This window comes from Mobula hypostoma, chromosome 14, assembly GCF_963921235.1.
Source record: "Mobula hypostoma chromosome 14, sMobHyp1.1, whole genome shotgun sequence".
In the NCBI taxonomy this organism is placed as follows: Eukaryota; Metazoa; Chordata; class Chondrichthyes; order Myliobatiformes; family Myliobatidae; genus Mobula; species Mobula hypostoma.
The window spans coordinates 11,487,856-11,500,222 of record NC_086110.1 but is presented as its reverse complement, the minus strand read 5'-3'; the positions used below and the strand labels follow the sequence as shown (position 1 = coordinate 11,500,222).

The 12,367-nt window shown below is 40.7% G+C and overlaps 1 protein-coding gene across 1 annotated transcript in view; it reads right to left on the bottom strand.

The window, feature by feature from the left end:
* Nucleotides 1–1,486: 1,486 nt before the first annotated feature.
* The window catches only part of cngb1a (cyclic nucleotide gated channel subunit beta 1a), a 74,327-nt gene continuing 63,446 nt past the window's right edge, over nucleotides 1,487–12,367 (bottom strand). The window contains exons 19-21 of the mRNA XM_063067543.1: nucleotides 11,870–12,016; nucleotides 7,004–7,190; nucleotides 1,487–2,683 (exon numbers count right to left, since the gene is read on the bottom strand). Of these exons, the coding sequence (XP_062923613.1) occupies nucleotides 2,474–2,683; nucleotides 7,004–7,190; nucleotides 11,870–12,016 (544 nt within the window). The 3' untranslated portion in view covers nucleotides 1,487–2,473. The remainder of the gene's footprint in view (nucleotides 2,684–7,003; nucleotides 7,191–11,869; nucleotides 12,017–12,367) is intronic.

Genomic DNA, 12,367 nt, shown 5'->3' with positions numbered 1-12,367 from the left:
TTGCAGATGCTAGTGTAAACTGTTCTTTGGACATTCGTCAATGTGGAGTGCGGTGGCGTGTTTTATATGTTCCAGGTTCAAAGTTAATTTATTATCAATGTACATATATGTCACCATTTACCACTCTGAGATTCATTTTCTTGTGTACATACTCAGTAAATCCAAGAAAAATAATAGAATCTGTGAAAGTCTGTACCCAAAAGGAAGGACAACAAATGTGCAAAAGACAGCAAACTGTGCAGATACAAAAGGAAAAAAGGAAATAATAAATAAATAAATAAGCAAGCAAGCAATCAGTATTGAAAATATGAGATGAAGAGCCCATGAAAGTGAGTCCATAGGTTGTGGAAACAGTTCAGTGATGGGCTGAGTGAAGTTATCCCCACTGCTTAAAGAGTCTAATGGATGAGGGCTAATAACTATTCCTGAACCTGAGGCTCCTGCACCTTCTTCCTGATGGCAGCAGTGAGAAGAAAGCATAGCCAAGGTCGTGGGAGTCTTTGATGATGGATGCTGCTTTCCTTCAACAGTGCCTCATGTAGATGTGTCATTGGTGGGGAGGCTTTGCCCACAATGAACTGGGCTGTATCCACTACATTGTTTTTTAGGATTTTCCATTCACAGGCATTAGTGTTTCCATACCAGGCCGTGATACAACCAGTCAATATGTTTACTCCCCACCACACATCTACAGAAGTCTGCTAAAGTTTCAGATGTCATGCCAAATCTTTGCAAACTTCTAAGGCAGTAGAGGCTTTGTAATTGCACCCACGTGCTCTGATCCCCTGATGAGGACTGGCTCATGGACCTCTGGTTTCCTCCTCCTGAGGTCACTTGTCTGCTCCTTGGTCTTGTTGACATTGAGTGAGGGGTTGTTGTGGCACCACTCAGCCAGACTTTCAATCTCGCTCCCCCCCCCCATATGCTGATTTATCGCCACATTTAACTTGGCCAATGACAGTGGCATCATCAGCAAATGTATTGGAACTGTGCTTAGCCTCACAGTCATAAGTATAAAGTGAGTAGAGCAAGGAGCTAAGTACACAGCCTTGTGGTGCACCTGTACTGATGGAGATTGTGGAGGAGATGTTGCCAATCCAAACTGACTGGGGTCTGCAGGTGAGGAAATTGAGGATCTAATTACACGAGAAAGTATTGAGGACAAGGTCTTGAACACTTATTGATTAGTTTTGGTGAGATAATAGTATTGAATGCCATGCTCTAGTCAATGAAGAGAATTCTGATGCGTGCATATTTACTGTCCAGGATTGAGTGAACAGCCAATAAGATGGCATCTGCTGTGGACCTGTTGTGCCGGTGGGTAAATTGGAGCCATCCTGAGAAGCAACTTGGATCCGCTCCAATTTTCCCACTGTAGTTGATACGTTTTATCACTCAACACTCAAAGCACTTCATCATTGTGTAATTGACACTAGATGATAATCATTGAGGCAGATTATCATGTTCTTCTTAGGCACTGGTATAATTGAAGCCTGCCTGAAGCAGGTGGTACCTCAGGCTGTTAAGTGAGAGGTTAAAGATCTCAGTGAACTGCACAGGTCTTTAGTACTTGGCCAGATATCCCATCTGGGTCGGATGCTTTCCATGGGTTAACCTGCCTGAAGGCAGCTCTCACATTGGCCTCAGAGACTGAAATCGCAAGATCATCGGTGGCTGTGGGAGTTTGTGAAGGTTCCTCCATGTTTTGTCAGTTAAAGTCAGCGTAGAAGGTATTGAGCTCATCTATGAGCGAAGCCTTGTTGTCACCTATGTCGCTTGGTTTCACTTTATACGAGTTGATGGTACTGAAGCCCTGTTTATGTTTACGTTAATGTTGCTGTTTAGTACATGTGAGTCATATTTATGAAGAGCTTCGTAGGTAATTAGGTTCTGAGTACTTTTTAACTGCCAACACCATGGACAAGACCTGTACCTGTCTCCCTTTGATGTGTATGGCATATCTGCGGTGCAATATGTATATCTGAATGCGGATAAGGTAATTGAAGTGAAATGTCCAAGTATATGAATTGTTTTTATGAATATATCCATTGATGAATCAGATTTAGAAGTGGCTTTATATGAGGTGCAAAGGTCAGATGTGATGTATGTGTTCATAAGTGTATTTTTAGGGTCTCCTTTACACAGACACAGGTAGTTTTACATGGTAAAATATGTAACCGTTTTAGCAACTGCAGAAGACGTTTGTGTTGGGTTTCCCCTAATAGATTTAGCACTAACCAACACCTAAAACAGATTATGCTGTGTGTCTCCAAATTGTGACAGCCACTACACTTCAAAAATTTCTTAATTAACTGTAAAGCACTTCGGTTCATCCTGAGATGTGAAATATACTGAATAAATGCAGCTGTTTTTTTTAAAGATGCAAATCACTGTGAGCCTAATTCTTAACAACTTATGAAGCTCACTCTTAACTGCTACTTTTAACAAAACAAAATGTAAGTCCAAAGCAGTATCACTTTTCTGACTTTTCTTCTTCATCTGGAACCTCCACGGACAGAATTTGTTCCTTTAACCCATCACGTGAAGGAGACATCTTGATCGAGACAGAGGAATCCATTGTTTCTGAAATGACCTCATCATCGTCATCATCAACGTCCTCCGGCATTTTTACCAAAACAGGTGACCGGTGATGAACAGGAGAGGGAGGAGGTTGTGGGATAGGCTAGACAGTGGGGAGGAAAGAGGTGCAAGAAAGAGAAAAAAAGCAATGATATGACCAGCATAGATAACACATTACCTATTTCTCATCTCCTATTCGGAGATCTAGTATTCAATTAGGGAATGAGACAGGGCAGGTGACAGAAGTTAGTGTAGGAGAACACTTTGCATCTAATGCTCATAATGACATTAGTTTCAAAGTAATTATGGAAAAAGATAGGTCAGGTCCTCGGGTTGAGACTCTAATTTGGAGAAAGGCCAATTCTAATGGTATCAGAATGGATCTGGGAAGAGTTAATTGGGACAAGCTGTTTTCTGGCAAAGGTCTACTTGGTAAGTGAGAGGCTTTCAAAAGTGAAATTTTGGGAGTATAGAATTTGTATGTCCCTGTCAGAATAAAAGGCAAGGATAACAGCTTTGGGGAACCTTGGGGCCGTGGTTAAGAAAAATAAGGTATGGACAGGCAGGAGCAATCGAAGTATTTGAGTATAAGAAATCCAAGAAAACGCTTAATAAGAAAATCAGGATGGCTAAAAGAAGGCATGAGGTTACTCTAGCAGACAACATGAAGGAGAATCCTAAGGGCTTCTACAGATATACTGTATTAAGAGCAAAAGAATAACAAGGGACAAACTGGTCCTCTGGAAGATCAGAGTGGTAAGGATAGGTCTCACAAGGTGAGCAGCAGGGCACTGAGGAGTGTGGTAGAACGGAGGGATCTGGGAATCAGGTAGATAGGGTTGTAAAGAAAACTTTTGGCATGTTGACTTTTAAATCAATGTATTGAGTACAGGAGTTGGGATGTTATGTTGAAATTGTACAAGATGTTGGTGAGGCCTAATTTGGAGCATCGTGTCCAGGTTTGGTCAATTACCTGCAGGAAAGATATAAATAAGGTTGAAAGAGTGCAGAGAAAATTTACAAGGATGTAGTGGTGCTTGAGGACCTGAGTTATAGGGAAAGGATGAACAGGTTAGAACTTTATTCCTGGAGTGTAGAAGATTGTGGGGAGATGTGATAGAAGTATACAAAATTATGAGGGGAATAGATGGGGTAAATGTAAGCAGGCTTTTTCCACTGAGGATGGGTGAGACTAGAACCTTGGGTCATGGGTGAAAGGTGAGAAGTTTAAGGGGAACATGGGTGGGACTTCTTCACTCAGAGGTTGGTGAGAGTGTGGAATGAGCTGCCTGTGCAAGTGGTTGATGCAGGGTTGATTTCAGCACTTAAGGGAGATTTGGTTAGGTACGTGGATAGAAAGGGTATGGAGGGCTATGGTTCAGGTGCAGGCTGATGGGACTAGACAGATTAATGGACCCGCATGGACTAGATGGGCTGAAGGGCCTGTTTCTGTGCTGTAGTATTCTGTGACTCTATGAATCTAGACAAGCAAGTACAACTGTTACAAGGGACACGTTTTCACACAGGATATTCGGGCATGAAGCGCTTGAGGGCGGCATGCATTAAAATTGATGACCCTTCCATTTTCCCTCCTGAACACTTACTTTCTTGAGAAGTTTCATTGTTTTGTGAGTTTATGGATGCAGATCACACTTTACCTTAGTACAATGGAGGGCTATGTAGGAGGGAAGGGTTAGAATGGTTGAAAGGTCAGTACAACGTTGTGAGCTGAAGGGCTTGTACTGTGTTGTAGTGTTCTATGTTCTATCCACTTAGATTGGAAAATGCAGCATGGCTAGAAAGCAGAGCATATTAAGATATCCCTTCTTTGAGGTTCACTTCAGGTTAAGGGAACTAGCGATCAGGTTACTGTTTTTGCATAGAAAGCTGATGGCCCCCTGTCATTGTTGCCACTGGTTTTTGGGAGGAGCAGCATGTAAATGGTTGCTACTTGTAAGTGAATTGACAGGATGGGAGAGGTTTAAACTCAAAAATGCAAACAAAATGAAGTCAGATCAAAATGCAGAGTATTCATGCATACTCCAATTGACCAGCACATATGGAGTTGCAGTTAACGACAGAAACAGATATCATTTCAGGTCAGTGACCTTAGCTATTATATCTTTTTCTCTCTCTATAGATGGTGTCTGGTCAACTAAGTCTATCTGCAGTATTTCTGTTTCATTTCAGTTTACCAGTATCTACAATAATTTGATTTTGAAAAATCCTGAATAGTTTTTCAAATAGGGTCATTTTTGTACATAACCTTTACCCACATTTCCCCTTATTTTCCTCACTAACTTACCACTCTGGCCTCTCATATTTCTGCATTCTATATAATGCAAATCATATACTCTCCACATATCTGGTTGAGATCAGCCCCCAACAACATTCGTGCGCTCAACACCATTCAGAACAAAGCTGACTGCTTCACTGGCAGCACATCCACCGTTCTAAACATTTGCTCCCTCCACCACCAGCTCACTGTAGCTGCTCTGTGCTGTGTGCATCTACAAAATGTTCTGCAGTTACCTGGCAAAGTCTACTTCAAAAGGATGTCTTAAGCCTGCAGCTCATGCCACCAAGGACAGTGAATGACTGGGAACATCACCAACAGCAGTGCCCCTCTGAGTCACACACAATCCTTGTTTGAAAAATATATCACTGTTTCTTCAACTTTGTTGGTTCTAAACCCAAAACTTTCCGGACAATAACATTGTGAGAGTAGTTTAACTGGGCACCAGCACTTCAAGAAGGCAGATCAGGAAGGGTTTTAAGGTAATCTAATTTGGTTTTATGCTTAGATGCCACAAGTGAATATTTTTTTTTAATTCTCCTGGGTCCTTGATGATACAAGTTTGGACCATTTCCCTGATTGTTTTTCTAGTATTGGACAACAGATTTCTCCATAAGCCCTGCATCATTACAAAAGTATGGGCTCAGAGAAGGCAATAACCTTGTGGCAGTATCTTGCACGGTTAGAGAAGGTGGCACATCATCACTTCTCAAAGGTAACTAGGCGTTGGCAATTAAACTGCTCCTGTGAGTCATGCCCATGACATGAAAAGTGAATAAAGGAGTAAATAAACAGGGTTACATGGGATGAGGAGTGGGGTAAACAATGGCCTTTGCTACAAATGACTGACTTGACAGCTCCATGTTTGCCGGTCAGAAGCCATACCAGCCAAACTGACTGCGAAATGCAGCTTACCTTTCCCAAAGGGCACAGCTGACATTGTTACTATAACAATCCAACATCTTCTTGGTTACTGGCAATTGTGCCAGCTTTTTGTTTACATCATTTTAAAACCTGAATTCCAGTTCTCATTCTATTTTCGTAGGATTGGAACTCGTGGGCCCTGACTTACAGCAACATAAATATTACACTACCATATCAGGCAGGGTAATTTCTTCAGTTCTATTAGCAAGTTCCTCTCTGTTAGTAGAATGCTGTCAGTGCTGACGCAAAGAGACACTTCACTCTAGTTTGTGTTTTTACTATGTTTTTCATCAGGATGAAGTTCCTTTTGTTGGAATGTGGCATTGAATTTTGCAGTCCCAGAACTCCATTTTTATGTGTGTTGCTTAAAATTCCAGCACCTGCAGATTTCCTCGTGTTTGTGTTGTTGTTTTCTTACTGGGGCTTGACACAGGGAGATCAAGGCATTGCTACTGCTGGGTGATGGGGTGGATAGATGGTATGGGTGAAACTGTTTACAGCTGTGGCATGAAACCAGGTTCATAATGAACTGGGATTATCACAGGCAGCAATTCATCAGGAGCCCATTTTGTTTACTGATGGAGACTAGATTAATTCCCACTCTCTCAGTTTTGCTTGGACATAAACGATGGAAAATAATCAGACAGCATTCTTCCATGGTGTCATTATAATCTTTGTGCTTCCAAAGGCATGTGTGAAGTTTGCTGCCAAATCCAGTAAAAGCAGACAATGTAAAATACGGCAAATGCTGGAAAGCAGGTTGAGTTAAATATCTGTCATTACAGGTTCTGCTGAGGTGAACTCTAAAAGATCTTCCCATTAAGAAATGCTGTTCAACTGTGGGTGGAATCATAAGATAAGCCTGGTTCGTTTGCCCAGATGAATTTCTTGGTAGGGATCTTTGGACAGTATTGGAAGCTAGGTAGATGTTTCCCAAGCTGACTACAGCTAACTCAACTTCGGACAGAAATGTGTATAGTCCATTACCATCTGTACTTAAAACTCTGGAGAGGTTTTGTCAATGAATTTTAAATATCCTTCCACATTCCCATATTCATCTTGTTATTTATGCTGTCAAACTGTTGTCAGGTTTACCCCTAACAGTGATGAACTGTTTAAGTTTCTGCCCTTTTTAAAAAAAATCTATTACTAACCATTCAAAGTATGAACATTTGTTTCTAGAAGATCTTCACATAATCCTACCTGCATGCTGGCAGATTCCATAAGTTTCTTCTTAATAAGAGAGAATGTTCCTTTGATGCCATATTTTCCTGCTACTGAGAGGGCTGCGAGAAATAATTTAGGAGTCTCAGGTCTGGGTGGGATGATGTGCTGGAATCCTTTTGGTCCTATCTTTACTGGTTTTCCACCATCCTTAGAAAGAAGTTTTCTGCAGGTAAATCGCAAAGGTAATTACTTGGTATCATTTTATCAGTATAAACTCTAATCTAGCAAAAATCAGCCAATACAGTGTTTATTTAGATTACAGACAAGTGACTAGTAGCATTAACATCTAGGTGCAGGGATAAGATTCAGATCAGCATTCACTAGTCACATTACCCAGTTTGGGGCCAAAGTGTAGAGTAACTAATATTCTCCTGTGATACAACTTTACTGAGAGGCATTGTACGGATGAAGATTCATCAGTGATCTTACCCAGTTTAGGGGCACCGTATAGACCTGGATTCACTAGATTTGAAATCTATCATTCTTAGATGTGAAATTAGCACGTGATTTAGCATCAATTGTGATTTGCATCAAGTATTTCAAACCACTAATCTTTGCATCTAAAGGACACTTACAGCTTCATTCATAAAGGACATGTTTCTAATTCTTACACAATGCCTCCTGATTAGAGTCCCTTTCTACCTTAACAGTTGCACTTAATATCTTGAAAACATCATTAAAGTTCTCTCCTAAAGAATTCAACCCTAGTTTGTGTAATCTCTCATTGTAAATGTACTCTTGGGGTTCCAGTATTATTCTGACATCTGTCGGGCCAATACATCATTCCTAAAGAAATCAGTGATGTTTGTTAGGCAAAACCTGCATTTTACAAAAGTATTCATGTTCTCTAAGAGCAGATGAGCACTTTCTAAGTGTTTAGTTGATTTACTCTTAATGATAGATTGTACTAATTGCCCAACAACAGATTTTCAGCCAGCTGATCTATAATTCTGTTTTTCCTCTTTAGCAGTAGTTTTGGAGCTAGAGTAGGTCACATAACTATTTATGTCAGCTCTGCCATTTAATGAGATTGTAGTTGATCTGATTATAATCCAACTCTGCATTCACCGGAGCATAGTGACTAGTTGCAAACTGCTCCCTACAGATCCACTCATTGCTTTTAGTCATTCTCTGCATGTCCTCAGCACACGAACTGATAATTCCTATTTTTGTAGGCGTTTTGTTTTACTTCCGTGTTGCCCCTTTTGTATCTGGTCCCTGAATAATTAAAGCTGGTTCTGGAGCACATTAAGTACTTTTCTGAACACCTCCTGATGATTTACTGCCATTTTACCCACTAGCAGATTTGGCCAGTGTATTGTAGATATATTGTCTCATTGGGTTAAAGCCAGACTGAATTCAGTCTAGAACCTTAGCTATTTTGCTTTTCTCACCGTCAAACATTGTTAAACTCAGTGAGAAACTTTGAAAACACACTCCTAAAACTCACTTCCTTTCTAGCATCAGGTTGTCAGCCAGAGCACATGGACGTTCAAACTACCAATTTAAATCCTTTTGCTCTCGTCACAGGCTTCATCTAACCTCTGGATTTGCACATTCTAACATACCACTGCTTCTATCATAGATCATGCACACATCTCTCAATAACATTGTGTTTAAAATGTATGCCTACAGCAGTGTTTCAATTGGCTGATCTCTCTCTCTCTCTGAGATCTATGAACAGGATTTACATATACAAGAAAACTGCTAGCATTGGGATTTGGATTAGAATTTCATATGTAGGATTCAAAGATTACAGCAGTGAATCAAATCCTGCCATAATGGAAAATAAAATTGCAGATGTTGGAATTTGAAACAAAATTGGAAATGCTGGAAGAACTTAACCAGTTGAGCAGTCCAGTGTTTCTGTTTCTGGTTCAAGTTCAGTAGCAAGACCGGGGTTTCTACATCCTCCCTAGGATGAGTTCCTTAACTTCAGCTGTATTATTGCCAGCAAGACTGCTCAAAATATTCAAATGACATGTAATTTCCTGACATTGGTGACATGATTGGCAGGCTAGCTTGTGGGTTCCCCAATTCACTCGCCATCAAGAAAAGTCTAAGCTATTGGGACCAGGCCATTTCCTGGTAGAGGTGCACTCATAGGACTTTATTCCCTGGAGTGTAGGAGAATGAAGGGAGATTTGATAAAGATATACAAAATTATGAGGGAGAGAGATAGGGTAAGTGCATGCAAGCTTTTTCCACTGAGGTTCGGTGAAACTAGAACTAGAGGTCATGAGTTAAGGGTGAAAGGTGAAATTTTTAAGGAGTACATGTGACCATAAGACTTTGGAGCAGGATTACGCCATTTGGACCATCTGATCATGGTCGAGCATTTTCCTCTCAACCCCATTCTCCTGCCTTACCCTGTAACTTTTCATGCGGTGACTTATTAAAAATCTATCAACCTCCACTTTAAATACAGTCAATGACCTAGCCTCCACAGCCATCTGTGGCAACGAATTCCACAGATTACCCACTTTCTCTAAAGAAATTCCTCCTAATCTCTGGACATCCACGTATTTCAAGGTTGTGCCCTCTGATCCTAGACTTCCCTACTATAGTAAATGTCCTTTCCACATCCATTCTGCCCCGGCCTTTCAACATTCAACGTTTTTGGATAAGATCCACCTTCATTCTAAATTCCAGTGAGTGCAAACACTCCTCATATTCTTTCAATCCTGGAATCATTTTCATAAACTTCCTTTGAAACCTTTCCATTATCAGCACATCCTTTCTCAGATAAGGGGCCCAAAACTGCTCACAATACTCCAGGATGTATCACCAATAAAGCCTCAGCATTTCACCCTTGATTTTATATTCTAATCCTCTTAAAATTAATGCTAATATTGCAGTTGCCTTCCTCACCGCCAGTCAAGTTAACCTTTAGGGAATTCTGCACAAGAGCTCCCAAGCCCCGATGCACCTCTGATTTTTAAATTTCTCCCCCGCGCCCCCCTCCGCTGTTTAGAAGTCTACCCTTTTATTCCTTCTACCAAAGTGCATGATCATACATTCTACAACATTGTATTCCATTTGCCACACTTTTCCCATTCTCTGAATCTGGCTAAGACCTTCTGCAGCCTCCATTGCTTCCTCAACACCACCTGCTCCTCCACCTATCTTCATATCGTCCACAAACTTGGCCACAAAGCCGTCAATTCTGTGACCTCTGTGGAATACATCCAGTCACCGGCAGCCAATCAGAAAAGGCACACTTTAATCCCATTTTTGCCTCCTGTCAATCAGCCAATGCTCTATCCATGCTAGTATCTTTCCTGTAATACCATGCATTCTTATCTTGCTAAGCAGTTTCATGTGTGGCACCCTGTCAAAGGCCTTTTGAAAATCCGCCAATTCTCCTTTGTTTAACTTGCTTGTTTTTACCTCAAAGAATTCCAAGAGATTTCTCAGGCGAGATCTTCTCTCAAGGAAACCATGTTGAGTTTGGCCCATTTTATCATGTGCCTCCAAGTACCCTGAAACCACATCCTTAACAATTGACTCTAATTTCTTCCCATCCACTGAGGTCAGACTAACTGGTTATAATTTTCTTTCTTCTGTCTCCCTCCCTTTTTGAAGAGTGGAGTGCCATTTACAATTTTCCAGTCCTCCAGAACCATGCCAGAATCTAGTGATTCTTGAAAGATCATTACTAAGGTCTCCACAAGCTCTTCAGCTACCTCTTTCAGAACCCTCAGGTGTAGTCCATTGGGTCCAGGTGACTTATCTTCCTTCAGAACTTTCAACTTTCCAAGTACCTTCTCCCTAGTAATAGCAAGTGTACTTCCTTCTGCCCCCGACACTCTCAAACATCTAGCATACTGCTGATATCTTCCACAGTGAAGACTGATGAAAAATACTTATTCAGTTTATCTGCCATTTCCTTGTCCCCCAACACTTTCCAGCAGTCTGATATGTACTCTCACCTCTCTTTTAGTCTTTACATATCTGGAAAAACTTTTGGTATCCTTTTTGATATTATTGGCTAGCTTGCCTTCAGTTTTCGTCTTTTCTCTCCTTATGGTTTTTAAGTTACCATTTGTTGGTTTTTAAAAGCTTCCAAATCCTCTAATTTACCACTAATTTTTGCTGTATTATATGCCCTCCCTTTTTTTTATGTTGGCTTTGATGGTTGTATCATCCTGCCTTTAGAATACTTCCTCTTCTTTGGGATCTATCTATCCTGCATCATCTGAGTTGCTCCCAGAAACTCCAGTCATTGCTGTTCCGCCATCATCCCTGCTAGTGTCCCCTTACAATCAACTTTGGCCGGCTCCTCTCTCGTGACTCTGTAAATCTCTTTACTCCACTGAAATATTAATACGTCTTACTTTAGCTTCTCCCTCTCAATTTGCAGTATGAATTGTATCTTATTATGATCACTGGCTCCTATGGGTTTATTTACCTCAAGCTCCCTAATCAAATCCAGGAACGTCACTCAGAGTGGTGAGAGTGTCAAACGAGCTGTCAGTGGAAGTGGTGATTTCAATATTTATGAGAAGTTTGGGTAAGTACATAGATGTGAGGGTTATGGAGGTCTATGGTCCAGATGCAGATCGATCAAACTAGGCAGAATAATAATTGGCACAGACTAGATGGGCTGAAGGGCCTGATTCTGTGCAGTAGTTTTCTATGACTCTAGCAAACTGGCTTATCACTTTCTGAGATGCCTGGGTGAGATTTACTGTACTAGAAGCTGCTGGTACTGTGGTGTGGATTTAGAACCCCTTATGTAGAATTACATTTAATTGCTTAATTGCATAAAATGACATATCAAAGGAAGTATTCATATTACATGAATAAAAAGTAATAATTATTAAAACAATTTGCACAGACTTAGCTTTCTTTCGGAGCAGTTTCTGAGAATCTGGGTAATGGATGAGAATGTCATTCAAGTCTTTCTTGTCGAGGATGAAAAGATTTGCAAATCCGTGAGCAACAACATTTGCAGTCCGCCGATTCCCGCCTCCCACTGACAGCAAACTATTGGATTAACGAAGGTGAGAGAGGAGGAAATCAGGAGAACAGGAAATTAAAATGTTCTAATTCTTCACCCTTTCAGCCTTGGATTGCTTTGTTAATTCAAGACATAATAGCATAGATTTGATTCCTAGAATGTATCACACATTTATGTGAGGCTTCAGTGATGTTGGATCTCAGTTTAATTTCTGATCCTTTGGGTCAAGAATGGCAAGCAGTCTTAATTCCAAGATTTCAGTTTATCTTAGAATACCAACAAACATAGAAATGCTAAACCAACTAAACCAGCTAAAACATAGAAATGCTAAACCAGCTGAAAAACAATGCAAAGAGGGGAATTAATACTAGGGAGTG